This window comes from Periplaneta americana, chromosome 10 (assembly GCF_040183065.1).
Source record: "Periplaneta americana isolate PAMFEO1 chromosome 10, P.americana_PAMFEO1_priV1, whole genome shotgun sequence".
NCBI lineage: Eukaryota > Metazoa > Arthropoda > Insecta > Blattodea > Blattidae > Periplaneta > Periplaneta americana.
Window position 1 is genome coordinate 3665171 of NC_091126.1, and position 21426 is coordinate 3686596.

General features: G+C 37.1%; 1 protein-coding gene across 2 annotated transcripts in view; it reads left to right on the top strand.

Moving 5' to 3' along the window:
- The first annotated feature begins 981 nt into the window (after positions 1–981).
- LOC138707394 (uncharacterized) overlaps positions 982–21426 on the top strand; it is a 447965-nt gene continuing 427520 nt past the window's right edge. For both annotated transcript variants that reach the window (XM_069836756.1, XM_069836757.1), the window contains exon 1: positions 982–1141. In XM_069836756.1, coding sequence (XP_069692857.1) covers positions 1090–1141 — 52 coding nt within the window. In that variant the 5' untranslated portion in view covers positions 982–1089. The remainder of the gene's footprint in view (positions 1142–21426) is intronic.

Sequence of the window (21426 nt, forward strand, 5' to 3'; positions counted from 1 at the left end):
AGCCGCTGCACGTCTTACCTGTCCTGTTACGACGACTTTACCTTGCCGAGAGGGCGAGCGGGCAAGGCTTGATGACGTCACAGTGCTCTGAGTTAGGGACCACTGATATAAATCAGTTTCTGTGTCGTAAAGGAAGAAAAAACTAGCAAACTTGTATTGAACTATTTGTTTGAAATATCTCGAAGTATAACCGTCAGAAATTAGTGACATTATTTAAGGTTCATTTTGTACTTTCTCCTTAAAATATACAGGCCTACAAACTGAATTTCTGAGCTCCTGAACAAATTCCAGCAATTGTTGAATTGATTAGTACAAGAATATGTGCTCCTTAAGTAGCAAAACATTGTACGAACTTCAGCAAACGTGACGGTGTGGCAGAAGCAATGACAGACTAACTTGACAAGTATAGAAAGTACTAAAAATATTGAAGCGCAATATAATTTATTTGAGCTTAATGCGGGTAGAAACAGCGAAAGCCAGCTCATCAGAAGGAAACCCTCTTGTATAAACGATTATGGACTTTTATTACATGCGCGATAAAAATGAAGGTAATGCTTGAGGCAGCAAGAAAATTCTCGCAATTATCTTTGTAACGTGTGACGTATGCAGAGTTATTTGGGCATCGAATGAGCCCAGCCGAGCACCAGTTTGAAGCATTCCATTCCCTTACCTTAACGCTTACGTAAGTTAACCTGGGACCTTCGTTCGCGTAATATTTACACTTTCCCCCATATTGTGACCAATCATACTGTTAATTTTGATCAGTATACAAACTTAGAAAATTTGACGCCGAAATGAGGAAAAACAGGGTATCACCTTCGTCTCGTGTAGTGTCAGGAATCTTATTTACTATTGTAGCTGTGTAATTCTGAAAATTAGTGTGATGTTTTTTGTATATGGAAGTGGCGTGACTCTGTTTTCCGCTTCTGCCGCAGCGTGGCGCTGTAGAGACCGGACCGCCTACCTCAAAGAGTCAACCAACTCCGAGCCTTAGTTCCCTCGTGTTCTCGTGCGAGGCCTGACGTGGCGTGAGTTCGTGAAGTGGGAATCGTGAAGCCACATGCTCGCAGCGTGCCACGACAACACAGTATGAAGAACGACTGGACCTTGCGCGTCGTCGTGCCCACTATCATTTTCACAGGTACTGTTACATGTGCTAAGAGATGTAATACATTGCTAATTTTTTTTCGGAATGTAACTTGAGGGAAACATCGTAATAGTTTCCCATGTGCTTATGGCGAGTGACCTCAAATTAAGGAGGAGAGGTGGTCTTCTTTAGAAGTGCGGTGAAGTGTTCTTGCAATTAAATGTCTTCACACACACACCACTCTCTGTCTCTCTCTCTCTCTTAGAGTCAGCCCTCTGTCCATTTCAGCCTATCCTGCGCAAATTTCGTTGTACACTCGTGTCAGGTTCTAAATGATATCACAAATATGGTTCATTGATATAGTGAGGGTCACATAAGAACAGTTCCCAAACAGCAAATATTGGTATCTTGTCAGTGTTGCCAACTGTTACCAGATATCACACGATCCTTCGTACTAAATGACTTATTTACTTACCGTACTTTATGTTGGAAGGTTATTCTAAATAATTCAATAATTTGTAATATAAATAATTGATTAAATGGCGATCTTACTCGTGTTAATTGTGTAAGCATGTGCGGTTTACAGCTGTTTCGGTGCTTCTTCACACCATCCTCAGAGCCTACTAGCTACTAGCTACTTGCACTACGCCCAACCCCGAAGCTGGAGGACCACCCCTTATCTGCTGTCCACGACTGCTTATTCAATATATTCGCAGCTACCCTCCATATCTGGAGGCCGTCTCCTCTATCCGCAACCTGAGGACGCGGCATGCCGTGGTGATAGGGACCCACAGTAATACTATTTGTAAAGTGTAACGTTAATTACATCCCGAATTGATAGGACACAAACCGGGGAATTTCCGTCCTGGATTTTTTTTCCCAACTAATGCATTCCTGTGTTCATTCCCAGCCCTGGAAAGAAAGTTCCTCTCGCTGAATATACTGAGCTGTTAATATCTTACGTCCCAGAAAAGAGTGGCCGGCCGAGCGCGTAACCATTTCTCCGGCGCTTCTCCTATATACAACAGTACTAACAATAAATGTTGAATAATTTGGACTTACCATGCTCACAGTCGCTGCTGAAAATGGCCCTCGTTTGCCACTACACACAACTGAACGAATGAACAACACTTTGAAGTTTCACATCCTTGATAGCTTGGATTTCTTCTCGTATATAGTGTTTTAGTTCTTCTATAGAATGAGGATTTTTCTTATAAACCCTACCTTTTAGTGTTCCCCATAAATAAAAGTGACAGGGTGTTATATCTGGGCTTCTTGGAGGCCACAAATTATTACTGATTAGTCTAGTACCGAAAATACGCCTCAATTCCCTCATTGACACGGCAGCTGTATGAGCAGTGGCGGAATCTTATTGGAAATAAATTGACAATCGTTCCGCGTAAGAACACTACGATTTCTGCTTGATTTTCGATTCTTCACTGAGCCTGTTTCTTTAAATCTTTTACCGAGTCGTCTAATTGTTTTGGCAGAAGCCACTGGTCTGTCTGGAAACTTTATTCGAAATTTTCGTCTTGTTTTCGCACACGAACTTCTGCCTTTTACGTACGTATTGTACATATACACACGTTCACACAGTGAGAATTTGTTGCTAGGCATTACCTAAATACACAATAATCACTAAACTTTATACACTAACGTTGTGCACTTGAAAAATCGAGTTTCATTACACGACTTCTAAGCACAGTGAATGCCATACGGCTACTGGAGCTCGATTGCGCTTAGAAACGGTTAGCGCGCGACGGAAACCAGGCAAGGCGTGGCCGACCGGCCGGCCGCTCTTTTCTGGGACGTGCGATAATAACAGCTCTGTGTGTGAATAAGGATGCCATCCATCCTTCTTACTCCAAAATTCCAACCTTGTGCACAAAAAATAAATTATTGGCAGTGAAAAGTGCCTTTTCATAAGCATGATGATGCGCATTCTACAAAGACAGACAGATCTGCTCTTTCTAGTATTTTAAGATAATTGTTGTGATTGAGGTATCCGTATACTAAAATTTTTGTTTCCATAAACTTTTCCTGCTATTTTAGTTACCGTAATATGATTGTAATTGATATGTGAATTCACAGAGTCATAAGGTACATCAGAGTTATCATGGTGCCAATAATTCCGTTGCGACGGTAATAACTTGGGTATGTGTACATTTTTTACTACTATAAATTTTATATATTTGAAAATTTTATTCCTACATTTCCTGAATTTATTCTATGGTAGAATTTGTTATGTTCATTAGACAATATTTCTACGTTAATGAACAATTTTTAAATTGGAATAACTTCTATTGTTTTCTTTTACGGAAGAGGGACCCGAAGGCTTGCACAGTAGCCTGAGGTTATTGTGCTTATCACTTCTGGTCTGTGGATGATATTTGTCGCCGACACGCCGCACCGTGAACTTAACCCGGGCTACCGTGTGGCAATGATGAAGCTCAATACGTATGGAATATGCATCCAATGACAGTTGAACTTTAGTTGCTAGCCACTAGGATCATCGCTACTATCGCACAGTCTATTGTTCCTAGTGCTCTCAGTTGCTAACCGCTTGGAGCATTGTATCGCGAGAAATGCAGAAAATAACCTCAAGCTTCGTGACTGTATGTACTAGACTGTTGTAATGATATGGTCCAGTTCTGCTTGAATGTGTTGAGGAAAAGAACCCAACCAGGTAACTTGTCCAAGCCTGGATTTGAACCCAGGCCCGCTTGTTCCACGGTCAGGCATGCTAGCCATTACTCTACGGTGATGGACAGGACTTTTATTGCTAAGGGTGAATCTATTTTTAATTGGAGGTGGTGCAATTTTTGTAGGGAAAGATGGTTTCTCTGACGTCTTGTACAGTTTTGAATATTTTGTAATGCTTTCTTCTCTGTTTTATTTGTAATGAATGGTAACAAATACTGTACTGCTCTTTTCAATTGAATATAAGTAATGAATGTTTTCGTACATATTTTTTCCATGAATAATGTTTATATTTTTACATAAAATGTTAATGGGCAAAGAACTTGAAATGATAAAACAGAGCTGAAGACAGTGTTTGTTCTCCAGTATGAAATGCACTTGTACGCAAAATTTTATAAACTTAACTAAAACATTTGAGTGTTACGAGGGAAACGGAGTTGAAAATGTTAAGTTACGGGAAATAAGCGACAAAGTTGCCGAAGATGGGAAATTCTGTTCATTTTGAAATGGCCAAGTCAGTTGACACTGTCTCATGTTTTAGGTCAGAACTCGAAAACTATTAGAGCTATTTATTTTTTTTTTCGCCAATCTGCTGTTGAGGAAAATCCACTCAACAAAAATAAAAAGTAACTTGTATATGATCCCTTAAAATTAACGTTAGAACCAGCAACATCAATAATAATGCATAACTTTATATCAAGATACTTATATTATTGATATAAATAAGCCTACTTAAAAATACTAAACACAAATTTTTACGTCGACAATCCCCTCTACATTTTTATGAATTGGAACGCTGTCAGACATGCCGATGTCTAGATATTGTGTCGCTATCCGTAAGCATGCGTTACCTTGTTATATAGCCACAACACAAATTTTATACTTAAACTATGTCACTGAATTAGCAAAAATTGTTAACTGATTTAAGGAGTATGTGTAGTCCACCACTGTGCAGTAACGGTTAGTACGTCTGACAGTGAAAGGAGCTGGTTCGGGTTCAAATCCTGGTTGGCAATACTTTATCTGGTTGGAGTTTTTCCGCAGGTTTCTCCTCAACCAAATAAAGCAGAATTGATGGTATCTTTCGGCGTTGGTCCTCGAAATCATTTCGCCATCATTAATTCATCATTCCTACTATAGCTCTGGTTAAGTTCACGGTGCGGCTTGCTCTACTTGTACAAGAGCGCACAAGTATCATTCTAAGGACAATAATCCTTAGTCTATAGTGTAAGCTTTCCGTATGTGCAGTTGTATTTGTGAAGATTTTCTAGCTCTTGTTATTCTTTTGAGAAGATTAACTCCATACGTAATTAAATTATTAGGGAATCATCAGTGCTGTTTAGGCGTAATAGATCAACTATTGATCAGATTTTTTGTATTCGACAGATATTGGAGAAAGAATGGGAGTATAAGGGTACAGTGCATCAGTTATTCATATATTTCAAAAACGCATATGACTCGGTTAAGAGAGACGTTTTATGTAATATTCTTATTGAATTTAGTATTCCCAAGAAACTAGTTCGATTAATTAAAATGTGTCTCAGTGAAACTTACAGCAGAGTCCGTATAGGCCAATTTATATCTGATGATTTTTCAATTCACTGCGGGCTAAAGCAAAGAGATGCACTATCACCTTTACTTTTTAACTTCGCTCTAGAATATGCCAGTGGGAAAGTTGTCTATGCGGATGACGTGAATATGTTAGGAGAAAATCCACAAACGATTAGGGAAGGCACGGGAATTTCACTTGAAGCAAGTAAAGCGATAGGTAGTAAATCCTGAAAAGACAAAGTATATGATTATGTCTCGTGACCACAATATTGTACGAAATGGAAACATAAAAATTGGAGATTTATCCTTCGAAGAGGTGGAAAAATTCAAATATCTTGGAGCAACAGTAATACATATAAATGACACTCGGGAGCAAATTAAACGCAGAATAAATATGGGAAATGCGTGTTATTATTCGGTTGAGAAGCTTTTGTGATCTAGTCTGCTGTCAAAATATCTGAAAGTTAGAGTTTATAAAACAGTTATATTACCGTATGTTCTGTATGGCTGTGAAACTTGGACTCTCACTTTGAGAGAGGAACAGAGGTTAAGGGTGTTTGAGAATAAGGTTCTTAGGGAAGTATTTGGTGCTAAGAGGGATGAAGTTACAGGAGAATGGAGAAAATTACACGACGCAGAATTGCACTCATTGTTTTCTTCACCTGACATAATTAGGAACATTAAATCCAGACGTTTGAAATGGGCAGGGCATGTAGCACGTATGGGCTAGTCCAGAAATGCATATAGATTGTTAGTTGGGAGACCTGAGAGAGAAAGACCTTTCGGGAGGCCGAGACGTAGATGGGAGGATAATATTAAAATGGATTTGAGGGAGGTAGCATATGATTATAGAGACTGAATTAATCTTGCACAGGATAGGGACCGATGGCGGGCTTATGTGAGGGCGGCAATGAACCTGCGGGTTCCTTAAAAGCCTTTTGTAAGTAAATAAGTTAGTTATTCTGTTTTGTGTATTTTAACATTGAAATGAATACTTCAGAATTACCAGTATTCGTAGTTAATTAAAAAATTTTTTAATTGAAGAGACTGTTCAATGTACAGCTTGAAATTCATTGGACGGAGATAACGACTGAAGAAAAAGTGAAATAACTTTCTTGCTTAAAGTGGAATCTGACGTGGAATATCAGCAATTTTGAGAGGATTTGGATGTGTTGGATATTTATCAAGTTGAAGATAGTTTCATATTTATTTGGCACATTTTGTAAGCTTCAAATGTGTGGTAATGAGAGTGACATTTCATATCTTGGGTAACTTAGCCTCCACTTCTTGGTTTAAGCTATATTAGAAAAGAGAGCGCGGAACTCCGTTGCGCGAGACCCAGCATTGCCAGCACCCCCTGGCCTTAGTCCTGCTGAACGATAAGCACATGTGAAGCCCTGTACCGGGACTGGAATAATAATAATAATAATAGTAATAATAATAATAATATACATTATTATTATTATTATTATTATTATTATTATTATTATTATTATTATATACTTAGATAGGTGATACACACATCTTTTGAGTCTCTCTGTAGTACTGGACGAATACAGAAAAATATTTCACACAATGAGCAATTACCAAGGTTCAAATTTGAGTTTTAAATCTCTCTTTGCACTCGTGTACAGTACCAGAAAAAACTTGGGAGTCGTTTCACACGATTAACTACGTTCGCAAGGAGATTGGCACGCCGCACAGTGTGCAAAAGCTCAAATCTAGATGGACAAAATTAATAACTTCTCTACATTGTAACGGATTGTTATGAAACTTTGTACAGACCTTACAGGTAGCACATATTTTTGTGTACTAACTCTGATTACGTTTGTGTGAGAGGAACTACCCCTTTATAGAGGGTGGTTTTAGATAAAATTTCTTCTCTAACAGATTTTTATGAAACATTGTACGGAAGTTAGAAATAGTATATATTGTTTACGTACAAACTATATTTACGGCTTCATAAGAGGAATTACTCCTTTATAGGAAGTGCATTTACACACAATTAACTTCTGTCCTAGATAGCAGATTTGTATAATGCTAATCTAATCTTTCAGGTAAAGCTTCCTGTAAAGCAGATTTGAATAATTTCAAGGGAAAAATTGCTCCGGGGCCGGGTATCGATCCCGGGAACAATTTTTCCCTTGAAATTATTCAGATTTGCATAATAATTTTTACAAGAGTTACAGGTAGCATATATTTTTTGTGTGCGATGTGTAATTACACCTGTATGCTATCTGTAGCCCTAATTGTACAAAGTTTCATTAAAATATATTACCTAAAAGAGAAATTATTAATTTTATCTAAATGCACCAGTATAAATAGGAAGTCCCTCTTATAGAAACATAATCAAACTTTGTAAAGAAAACATATATCCTATCTGTAACTTCAGTATAACATTTCATAAAAATCTGTTACATAGGAGAAAACAGCTACTAGATTTGCGTTCTGATCCACGGTGCGTTTGTTAAGGTTAGATAAGTGTGTCCAATGTATTTTTTATCTGATGTTCGATGTTATGTAAATAATTTTGCAGTCCTGAAACACTCACACTTCCTCATTCCCATGAACATGGAACAGTTACCGCCACGTTACAGTATTCCCCACCACTAAAAAAATAATTACTGATAAATGCGTAAGAACGCGCAATTTCAACACAGTAAATAATGCTGTATTAAATTGTAAAGAATTGCACTCGGACGTGACCGACTATACATTATATTTGGAGAACTTTAAAAAAATATATATATTATATATATATTTTTTCAGTTGTAATATATAAACCGTACTGTAAGAAGAAAAATACAGTACCTTACAAACTTGAAATTTAAGTTACATTAGTAAGAACGGACCTATCTGAACAGATTCCATGTCTTACAACTCATTAAATCTCTAACAATTGGCGCTTTTTCGCCCACATAGTAAACCTCTCTGTCTACGACTGAACACGAGCGAGAAGTGTTAAGAAGAAGTCATTGTTTGCACCCTTCTAAAATAGCTTGCTGCTGACAAAACAGTAAAAGCTAGTCCTCACATCATTCTCCAAATGTTAAAGTACATGAATCCATATTCATGTATGTCTGACTAAACAAGTCGAAATTTGATTTTTGTCCACCTGGATTGGAAAAATTGTACACAGCACGCCTCTCAGAAACGTGGTCTTTCGTTTCGTCTCTGTAGCCGTCTGTCTGTCATGAGGAAGGGGGTGAGTTTTTTTCTGAATATCCTTAAAATGTAGTTTTATAGGCCTAATGTTGGGACTGATGCTTCAATTTGTGTAACAAAAGTGGAATAATTACTGTCCAAAATCTACGGTTTATTATCAAGCTTGACCTTGAACTAATGGTACAAGGGTTTAACTGTAGAAAATCCAGCTGCATCTTTTCACCACTTTCGGATATTATATTTGCTTTCAGGTTTAGGGGCGCAGATCAGGAGGAAGAAGTTATAACATATCTGGTGAGGACAAAACGGGTTTTTCTGCAAGGAAAGGATAACTTCCTGACTACATTTAATGAATTGTACTGATGTCCTTACGTCATTGTAAGGAATATTATTGACAATTTATATAAAGTGAACGGAAAGTAATCGAACTCTTAGGAAAGCATTAGCTGTGAACAGTGAGTGGTTGAATTTGTACTGTAACTTTCCCGGAAAATGTGTTAAATTGCAGTTATAACTTGTTGTCCTGAATGAACTTGGACTATTAGGAATCTGTTTGAGGAGAACAGCAAGAAAGGTGGAGGCATTATTAATAAGTACAAACGAACTTTCGATGGTCGGAATAGTTCACGATCAGAATAATGTTAAAATTGTTTTACATAACATTTTCTTTTTACAATAATTGTTTATCTTTATTTTGTTTGAAGGAGACAAACTGTCTTCCAATTAATTGTTCCTATTTTCTTTTTCGGCCCAGTTTAAGCCTAATAGTAGGTCTAACTGATAGTTGGGTAGAGATACACTGAAACAGAGGCCGCAAGACTCTGTAAACTCCATTTTAAGGTTATTCAGGAAATAAAAGTCACTGGGATGAGTTTCCAACCCGTTCCGTTCCCCTTCGTTTTAGACGCAGATATCTGAGCTATTGAAGGCTTCACGTCTGCACGCCAAGTTTAATCAATCCATCCATCCATCCATTTTCTGTGCATTTTTCAAGTGGCCCATTACTTTTTTCTGGTAGTATAATTTTTATCGTTTAGGTTGAAAACTGCACTAAGTCAAAGAAAATGCTAGACGGTTAAATTTTTTCTAATAATTGCATGCCAGTAAATATATCAGATTGTGCGCTATTTATGAAACCTCACCGCAATGGTTTGACATGATAACATTTCGGATGATTCGTGAAACTGCCCGTTATTGAAAAATGATTTTCGTGTTTGTTATCTTATTAGAGCGCCCTGAGTAAGGAAAAAGCAATGGTGAAAAATTGGATTGGACTTCTTCCATGGCTTGTAATGAACGGTTCAACTGATTGGGAGTGAAGAGATCCCACCAAGTAGCTGATAGAGCAAACCTTGAAAACGCAGTTTTCTTTTTTATTTCATTGTGTTCATTTTTTAAGGACGGACTGAACTGAAAAATAGGTACATTTGTCAAAAAAAAAAAGTGGCGACACTCGTGAACAGCGAATATTTTCTAAGTCCACTTCGGTCACGACGATGTTACACGATGTATGTGCTTGTAGATGCAGTTCCGGAACTATGGAATTATTCCCTATCTGCGTCTCGAAGAGCAGCGGTAGAGTGCTCGCTTAATGATTCGAAGGTACTGAGTTCGGGCCTTGTTAAAATTTTCATTTTATTTTTTAACTTTTTTTAGCGATATAAATAATATTCAAATTATCATTTATATTCTGTTATCGTTCTTTATTGATATAAATAATATTCAAGTTATTTATATTTTGTTATCGTTCTTTTAGCGATATAAATAATATTCACGTTATAATTTTTTATTCTGTTACTGTTCTTTGTCCCGCGCCGTGGCGGCGTGGTCTAAGGTAGCTGCCTAGGACTCGCGTTACGGAATGCGCGCTGGTTCGAGTCCTCATGGGGGAAGAAATTTTCTCATGAAATTTCGGCCATTGTATGGGACCGGTGCCACCCAACATCGTGATGCACTTGGGGAGCTACGATAGGTAGCAAAATCCGGTTGCGAATGCCAGCTATAACGGCTGGGGGGATCATCGTGCTAATCACACGTTACCTCCATTCTGGTTGTATGATCGTCCACCTCTGCTTCGGCATGTGGGCGTGAGGCCAGCAGCCGGCTGGTCGGTCTAGGCCCTTCACGGGCTGTAGCGCCACGGATTATTATCGTTTGTTAGCGATATAAATAATATTCAATTCATCATTAGTATTCCGTTATCGTTCTTTAAGGATATAAATAATATTCACGTTATTTATATTCTGTTTTCGTTATTTAGCGTTATAAATAATATTCAAGTTATTTATATTCTGTTATTGTTCTTTCCCGATATAAATAACCTGTATTTTATGTAAGTAATTATTATAATATAAGTAACCATTTTTCTTTGTAAACTAGGTTATTTTATTTCAATAATTGATTATATATTATTTAATATTTTATATTAATTAAACAAACCCATATTTATCATTTATATTGTGTTATCTTTCTTTAGTGGTACTGTATTTAATAATATTCAAGTTATTTATATTGTTATCGTTTTTTAGCGATGTAAATAATATTCAAGTTATAATTTATATTGCCACCGGCATAGCTCTGTCGGCTAAGGCGCTTGCCTACCGATCCGGAGTTGCGCTCGGGCGCGGGTTCGATTCCCGCTTGGGCTGATTAACTGGTTGGGGTTTTTCCGAGGTTTTCCCCAACCTTATGGCAAATGTCAGGTATTCTATGGCGAATTCTCGGCCTCATCTCGCCAAATATCGTTTCACTATCACCAATCTCATCAACGCTAAATAACCTCATAGTTGATACAGCTTCGTTAAAAAACAAAGTAAAAAATAATAATAATTTATATTCAGTTATCGTTCTTTAGCAGTATAAATAACATAAGTTTACTAATAGGTTTGGAACAATACAATTGCATAATACTGGTGTTAGTTTTTTTTCTTTTTATATTATTATATTATGCTATCTTGAAACACAATAAAATAAAAAGGAGTGACGTGGAATTGAACCTGAGACGTTGACATCTAAATTCCGACGTTATTCCGGCTGAGCTACGAGGGCACAAGTATAGAAACATTTGCGGAAAAATTGGCCCAACTCTCTCCAAGATTTTCTGATGATTTGTAGAAGCTGGTCCAGGATGCGGGGGCAAAGGCTAATTGGGACTTCCCGGTCTCTGATCGGGTCAAAAATCCTGATAAAACTAATATTTAATCCTTGCGGTGAATTTCGGTGAAGTCCGGAGGGCCCAATTAGTCAAATCCACTTTCCTCATCTCCGCGCTTCGGCCCCTTGTGATCTAATAAGATGCGAAAGATATAGTGGTGTGCGGAAAGCAACGGGAAGTTACCGCATTCATCCTTCCCAAGAAAAACTCCAAACATGAGCAAAGGAAGCTTTTAATAGAAAAAGGAGCATCTTCTGCGGACCTCTGAAAAAATAATTAAGGAAGAGACTAGTGAAGTGCTTTGTGTGGAGTGTGGCATTGTATGTGGAAGAAATATGGACATTACGACGAAATGAAGAGAAACGAATAGAAGCATTTGAAATGTGGATGTGGAAAAGAACGGAGCGTGTGAAGTGGACAGACAGAATAAAAATGAAGTTGTGTTGGAAAAAGTAGGTGAAGAAAGAATGATGCTGAAACTGATTAGAAAGAGAAAAAGGAATTTGTTGGGTCACTGAACAAACACTAAGCGCACTAAATATGAAAAATATTTGAGAAATGAATAGCTTATACCTTTCGAGCGCTGTAATGTGCAGGAAGGCCGTGATTAAAGTTTGTAAATATGTCCCTAAGAGTGTAGCGCATAATCGGATGATGATGATAATAATAATAATAATAATAATAATAATAATAATAATAATAATAATAATAATAAGCTACAGAAAATTCTTACTGAAGAAGAATACGTATTGAGAATGATTCATTCACACGGGAATATAATTCTTATAGTATTTGCCTATAATGGGATCATCAAACTATTGAATTGAATGTATTACATCTCCAAGAACTGTGAATACCATTAACATTCAAATTTCGATTTGGAGAATCAGCCTATTCCGAATTACATTACAAAGTCTAAACATGCAACGATGCAGTTTTTGTGTTACGAATAACATTTAAATGAAATTCATTATTGGAACGAAAATTGGATAGATTTTTAATTGATGGATCAGTGGCATTTAGATATATTCAAAATTATATTGATTAATCCTTTTCGCTAACTAGTTCAAACTTCTTCTTTTTGGATTCAGTCAGCGTCTAACGAAATAAGTGTTTTCTAGAAAAGTAACTTCACCTCTGAAATGAAACGTGATCGTCAGCGACGAAATCTAACGGACTCTCTTGTACAGTACCTATTTCAACGAACTCGACCGGCCTGAATGATCCTGAAACTGAAATTTAAAGTAAGAAGATAGCATGGTGAACCGCGAATAATGTCGTTAATTTCAAGGTGTTATTCTTTGAGGTATTTCAGGCAAAAAAAGCCAAATGCAATTTTGCTCGGTTTGGCTTCCTTTTCGAGAAAATAAAATTATTTTATACGAAACATTTCACAACGCATTTTGGGAAAGCTACTGAATTAATTTCCAATATGCTCCGACAATTTAAGAGAGCAGTGTATTATGTTAATAAATGATTGAAAGAATTTTAGTTTTGTCCCTTAAAACATTGCTGTCTCACCCAGGAAAGATGGAGTAGAGTGCAGCGACTCCACCGAAGTGTTAGTGCCCAGGCCTGTTCTTATTGATAGCCTATGATGGCCACAGTCGTTGTTTGAGAGAAAGCTTGCAAGAGAGATTCTGTCCTTTGATTCCTGGAAATTAAAAGAAAATGAGTGGTAGGTATTTGAAACCATATATCCGTGTTTAGATTGCGAAATCTTCCTTTGAACAAAATGGAAGAAAATTTCCTGAGGGATTTCTCAAGTTCCCCATTCGAATACTAAGCCGCAAGCACAAGATTAATTAAACTAGCACGTGTGTTGCGCGCAAGTACACATCTCTCTCTCTCTGTCACGGCAACGGTCTTCGAGTGGAGAGTTTCAGCGGCAACAAGATGCCGACGTAGGAAGGTTCGGACCAATGTTGACATTCGCGTCGTAATGACAAGAGATCAGATTTGAAGGCGTATTGTAGGGGTGTTGCTGAAATTTAGTGATGGTGATTTTCGAGGCGAGTAGCGGAGAAATTGTTCCCTTGCTTTCGTCGGAAATTAAATCCTACCGACCGACCTAAATCGGGCCTCAAAGTTATTTAACGGCCTCCACAAATTTTTTCCTGGACAAGGCAGATTTGTTTCATGTCACCATGTATCAATTCTTGAGTTACAGCCGCTAATATCCCCAGTAAAAATACAGCAAACTCCTGGTTCTTGACATTTTCACGGCGTCTCTCAACATGTTTCACAGCTAGCAAACAGTTGTTTCACGCGTCTTAATCCGTAGTGACACAGTTCAGGACTTACGTAGAGCGAAGCGACTTTAATGTATTCCTCGTTCTAACACGTAGTCTATCGGTGCAGTGACTTACGCCTGATACACAATAGACCGTGTGTGAACTTGCGCTTGTTTTGAGATATTAATTCCTTCTCTAAGGGTGCCGAATCGGCTTATTTGGAAGATTATTTATGTTTTAACTATGTCATATATCCATAATTGTTTTAAATTTGCAATAAATCTTTATTAAATAAAATAGATAAATAAGACTTGTTGTGGTTCCGTGGACTACCGCTGTCGGCCCGGGCCCGGGTTCGAGTTCCGATCTGCCTGGGATTTTTAGACGGAAGAAGTCGCATTGGGAAGGGGTTCTCCACTTACCCCACATCAGACATTTACGTCATTCAGTCACGATCTCAATATCATTTCCACTTTTCTGGTCGCTGGCGTGCGAAACGCAGAGGAGACTGGTTCGAGGTTCAATCAGTCAGTCTGTGCGTACTGTAGACCACGAGTGGCACGCAATTCAGTAATTGATTATTCTTTTAATTATGTACTTTAAGTATAAATGGGTCCAGCTTCAAAACAAAGAAATGGTACTGGCATCCTAACTGGAAAATAGCTTATCTTATATTTTAGTTTTCGTCAATAAGCTAGAGTAACTTGATAGATTTTAGTTGATTTAGTTCGATGCCGAGCAGTACAAATACATGGTTAAAGTATTGCAATTGAAATAGATGAGCTGAAAATTGTGCATTCTGAAGGACAAATTGGCACGTCGAAATGAAGTGTCATGAGGAGGCACTAACAAGTAAACCTTCAGGTGGGATAAGAAACAAAATAAATGCCTTTATTACCGTTCGATTAAGCATTAAAACTAATGCAAAATATGTAAGTTTTACAACTCGAACGCAATGAACACCAGAGATCGCGACCAATCAAGATGCAAGTTGATATGGGCTACTTAGGATAGATTGCAAACACTTATACCACGCAGCAATACTAGACGCGAGAGCGACGACAGTGTTTCTCTAGACGTGCTGTCGGTTGTAGCCTGCCTTGCAGTTTGTGTAATGTTATGTACAGTGAGCTGAAGAAGATGAAACCAGAACAAGAGGGTTATAAGGAGACAGACTGTGAAATATCGCGGAAGGAACTTGAAATTGCTGATGATATATACTACTTATCAAAGAAGTATGGATCGGAAGCAGTTGAAGAAAGACATAGGCCTACTATGGGCACTGATGAAAATGAACGACATGATGATGATGATGATGATGATGATGATGATGACGACGATAAGTCTCATGTATGAGAATGCGAGACTGAAAAAAACTACGTCACAAGTGGAATCAAGTACATACTTCACAAAATTCCGGTTCTCTGTACGGTCCGTCCTCTTCCAAAACATCCCGAGTCATTGACTTTGAAGAAAAATGTAAGATAATAGTGTATTGGATCACCGATCAACAAAAAGAAAAGGCTTAACCAGGTCATGAAGCAGTATGTAACATAAATTCACATGACTAACACACGAAAGTCAACTCTACAGAATGAAACAAGCTGTCGAACAACAAAACGATGTTATGGATAAAATGAAATAAATGCACCGAAGAACATTTGAGGAATTTTGTCTCCGTCGGTTATCAAATTAAATTGTAAAAGAAAGTAACATAAAAAGAATTGCTCGCGATTTATTAGGAATAGATAAAAAATACTATAACGCAAGTCCTTCCTGGTTATATTGCTTTAAAAATCATTATAAGATTGTCAGCCGAAAAATATCATACGAAACAAAGCGTCAGGTACACGAAAACACAGCTCTTGAACAATCAACCCAAACTTTCAGACGTGATTACACGTCACTTATGGACACGTACAATGATGATCATGTGTTTAATGCAGGTGAATGTAGATTCCTTAAGGAAATGCTTTTCGGCAGAACATTACAACGTCAAGTGAACTAGTGAAGTGTATGATGCCGTGCAATCCAAAGCAGCAACTACACATTCCTACATTGTAATGCCGATGGTTTCTAAAAACTGATGCCAAAATTACTACTGATTTTTTAAGAACCAAAAGGTATAAGTGCAAGAGTTGCGGAACGCATTTTCCAGTCTGTCAACCTTGTAGTAAAATGGACCTCGTCGGGAAAAATGACCAAAAAAATATGGATAAAATTCTTAAGAAAAATATTCCTTCTTAACTATGCAACACGCAATCTTCTGCTGTTGGACTCGTATGGTATCCACTGCGACGAAAATACAATTAAGCAAATGACAGAACAAGAGCACTATGGTCTTGTAAAACTAATGGTGAAAATCATGGGCCTACCACCAAATACGACTTATGAGCTGCAACCTTTGGAGAGGTATTTTTTTCGAATGTACGAGGATATGATTCGATAAATTTCCCATAATGTAGGTCTATATTCTGACGATTCATCTGATATAGTACAAAAACGCAACAATATACTGAAACTACAGACGCTTGTTTACCAGTAGTTTCTATTTTATTATGCTGATTCCAACAGGCGCATCGGTATGGCTGGGTGTTAGCTGAATTGGCATCCAAAAGTGGAAAACGTTTACAAAGCAAATACGGAGTACTTCAGTACTGTATCCGAAATGTAAAATGATTATACACGACCTGAGCAAAATCAGCTTAAAGTGCGAGTGATGTACTGACAATTTGTGTTTCCAACATTTTTTTCATTAGGTATCACTTTTGTGCGACATAAGTTTCTGTATAAAAACAAACACAGATTCTGGAAATACGATGCATTAAATAACATCATGACCACGTTATCGTTTTCCTACATGCATTAATCACTAGTTGAAGGTGTGTTTCTTTACTGTTTAAAGCCTCGTGTTCTGCGTTGTGTATCGCACTTATTAATTGCATTCGAGTTGCAAAATTTGAGAATTATTGTTATTTTATTATGCTGATTCCAATAATATTAGTTTCATTTCCATTGTTTTTTACCTCAGGTGAAGGTTTACTTGTAAGCAAAAGGCTGTAGTGATCTGTTAACAGTTAATACTACTCAGACTTAACCTACAATAATACAGTGTGTCTGATTTCCTCAGGTGAATGCTGTCTGATTTTTACGGTTGTGGAGAGCGTGGGAAGGTCGTGCGTTGCATAGTATGGTACAGTTTAAAGCATTTGTATACGACTGACTTCTGTCCGGTTTAGTTCTCGACAGTGCAGTACACATTAAAACAGCGAATCTTCATTTCTCAACTTTAAAAACTGTCTACATCTATTTCAGTTGACATGATGGCTGATATAGAGTCATTATGATTTTCATTAACATCTTAATACATTTGTCATCAGAATTTGCTCCTCCGCTTTGAATGTCACGTAGGCCTACATTTTCGAAAATCTCCACTTACAAAACTTACTCCTTCAGTGGGGCCTACATATAACGTCCTATAACCCTAACCATCTTTATTGTTCCATGTATCCCTTCTAACGTGGAATGTTAGCGGGAGCGCACCGATGCCATATTATTTCTCCTTAGCGGCAGCGGGGCGGCGCAACCCGCAACTTCAAAGTAAGTAAAACAATCCGTTGCGCGACAGCCCATGACAGGTGACGATCGACCAGCATACTGTTGGCTTCATCCTACCAGTATGGGACTCTTATTTGGTCAGCATGATGATCCTCCAGACGGTTATAGCTGATTTTGAAAATCGAATTTCGCTAGATATCACGATGCTCGCTGGACACCATTTCCATACACTTGTAGAAATTTCATGAGAGAATTCCTTCCGCACGAGGACTCGAACAAGCGCGCATTCCTTAACACGAGACTGAAGTATGATGCTTTGCTTTAAACCACGAGGCCAAGCTAGAATAATGGATACAAATAAAATACCTTTGGTACCATTCATACATTGTCCAGTTAATTAGGAGTAATTTTACTGCCAGAGTAAAGATTGCTTCATTCTTATCGTCTAGCTAAAGTTTCCTCCCGGTTAATATTGTTTACATTGTGTTGATACAAGTGACTAATATCCTGTTTAACTGTGCCGGACAACATTGAACAAAGAACCAGTATCTTGGGTAGCTAGAATAACTTTGGTATGCCAAAGTGAACCAAATCACTATTGTTTACCTTTTAGTATTCATGGACGTTAGAATATTCTTTTTAAGTGTACATGTCTGTTATTGAAGAGGAAAGTAAGAAACCAAATAAAATTCATAGCAAGTTAATCTATATTTTTTTCATTCTTTCAAATTCTTTGAAGTTAAATATATGAAAACTAACTTTTCGGACTTAGTTCGGTCCAATTTATTTCAGACCCTCCAATTTATTTATAAATTAATTCATTTATTTACTAATTTATTTTTATTTCTTATTTACTTCTTTATCACTACGTGCTGAGCGGAGTTGCCTGTTTAAAATCTAGGACACATCGATTATTCGTAGAGCTCTCGATTTAATCGAAATTACTAACTCATTAATTTACTTATAAATTTATTCATTTAGTTATTTATTTATATTTATTATTTACTTCTTTACGACTACGTGCTGACAGAACTAACCTAAAAACAAGCGAAGTTCCCTACTTCAAATCTTGGACACAACGATTCTTCAGACAGCTGTCGATTTAATCGAAACGACTAACTCGTTCAGTTATTTATAAAATTATATTATTTGGGGGGAGGTAGGGTACAGTGTAACAGAAAAGTTATTTTTGACATTTTTGACAAATATAGTAATGAAATCAAATTTGTTCAGAAGTATGATTATTCCTTCATTATCAGACAGTAGTTTGCAATGTACAAAAACCTTGCAGTTATGCAATTAATATATTTATTTTGAGCATATTCATTAAGTGATACATTGTTACTCTGTGCCCCCGTATGGGGTACCCTATAACAGGTTGGGGTAGAGTGTAACATCGGATAATAAGTGAGTTTGCTGACAAATAATTATTACAAATATAACTGGTTCATATTTTGTGGCTTCATACCATTATTTTATATCACCTTACCAGTCTTAATACTATAATTATTAAATAATCACACCGAACAAAGAAAGAAACAATACTTTAACTAACATCAGTGTTGCTAAAATTAACTTCAAATTTCAGTCATGCAGTCTGGCGTTTTATTTTCACCAAAGACACTGATTGTCGAAGAACCATTTTTAAATCCCGTCCAGACGCAGAAGCTACATCTGGTTGAAATGGATACACAAACTTAGTTGTGTCCCTGGTTCCACTCCAAAGAAATGACACTTCATAAATCTCCATCCAAATCCTTGTCCTTCTCTATTTTGCTGCATAGGCTAATAGACATTAGTTTTGCCGGTGAACTGAACAAGAACATAATCCCCTTTCACGGGTTCTTCTGTGGTCGTCAATGTTTGTTCAATCTCATCATCTATCATCCAGTTTTCATCACCTAAGGAAGACAAAAGGAATGCAGATCTCATCTTTTTCACTCTGTTGAATCGTCCTTTCGGGAAAACAGTGTTTTTCAGTGTGTCTTTGGCTTTTAGCCTGCCTCTGACAAGAGATTATCTAGAAAGAATTCCATAGTTTTTCATTTTTCAATGCTGCAGCCTTAGGAAAGTTCATTCCAGAAAGAACTAGGTTAACTGTAGCTCTAATATCACTTTCACTGAAAAGTCTAATGTTAGTTTTTCTTTCCCTTTTTCGAACCATTTTTTCACTTTGTTATGAAGAAAATCCTAAATTTAAATAATATTATCAAATATACAGTACATCCTTAAAATATTCAAATTTTCGCTCAACAGCGTTAACTACCAATGTATAATTATTTCATAAATTATATCTCAAAATGGGGTACAGTGTAACACTGTTAGACTGAACCCCATTCTAACTTGTTACACTGTGCCCCACGGTACCATTTTCCACATCCTTTGAGGTTATGAACTCAAATAAACGCGTCGTTTTGATACAACACACAGTATTATTCACATATATGACGAGTTTATGCAGAGAGCGAGAATGAGAACAAATCAATTATATTTTACGAAATCTTAACTGCACACTGTAATCGTAAAAGTTTACTTTACTTACCACAAAACCTCTAATACTCGACCACGTGGATAGTAGTTCACGAAGTGCATCCATACGATGCTTTGAAAATGTAACGACTGCCGACCAAAACATATATAGAAACAGGTTTAGAAACATACTCATTGGCGCTCAATTCAAGATATTACACTGAGCCCCATGTTACAATTTACCCCATCTCCCCTATTTACTGTTTCATTTTTATTTATTATTTCATTCTTTGTGACTACGTGTCCACACCTGTGGAGTAACGGTTAGCGTGTCTGGCCGCGAAACCAGGTGGCCCGGATTCGATTCCCGTTCGGAGCAAGTTACCTAGTTGAGGTTATTTCCGGTGTTTTCTCTCAACCCAATATGGGCAAATGCTGGATAATTTTCGGTATTAGACCCAGGTCTCATTTCAATGGCATTATCACGCTAAATAACCTAGGATGATGATAAAGCGTCGTAAAATAACATAAGATAAAAATGAAATTTATGACTACGTGCTGAAGGAAGTAACCTAAAGACGAGCGAAGTTGCCTGCTTCATATCTCGGACATAGCGATCCTTCGTAGAGTTATTGATTTAATCGAAACGACTAACTCTTTAATGTATTTATAAATTTATTCATTTATTTACTTATTTATTTTTATTTATTATTTTCTTTATGTCTACGTGCTGAGGGAATTAACCTAAAGACTAGCGGAGTTGCCTGCTTCAAATCTTGTACACAGCTGTTCTTCATAAAGCTATCGATTTAATGGAAACGACTAACTCATTAATTTATTTGTATATTTATTCATTTATTTACTTATTTATTTTGATATATTATTTACTTCTTCACGACTACGTCCTGACGAAACTAACCTAAAGTCTAGCGGAGATGCCTGGTTCAAATCTTGGACACAGCGATTCTAAGTGGAGTTGTCGATTTAATCGAAACGACTAACTCATTAATTTATGTATAAATGTATTCCGTTATTTTCTTATTTTTTATTTATTGTTTACTTTTTACGAGTAAGTGCTAAGGGAACTAACCTAAAGACGGGCGGAGTTGTCTGCTTCAAATCTTGGACAAAGCGATTCTTCGTAGGTCTTACGATTTAATCCAAACGACTAACTCATTCATTTATATATAAATGTATTCCGTTATTTTCTTTTTTTTTTTATTGTTTACTTTTTACGAGTACGTGCTGAGGGAACTAACCTAAAGACGGGCGGAGTTGCCTGCTTCAAATCTTGGACAAAGCGATTCTTCGTAGGTCTTACGATTTAATCCAAACGACTAACTCATTATTTTATTTATAAATGAATTCATTTATTTGCCTGTTTATTTTCATTTATTATTTATTTCTTTATAACTACGGGCTGAGGGAAATAACCTGAAGACAAGCGGAGTTGCCTGCTTCAAATCTTGAACACAACGATTCTTAGTAGAGCTCTCGATTTAATCGGA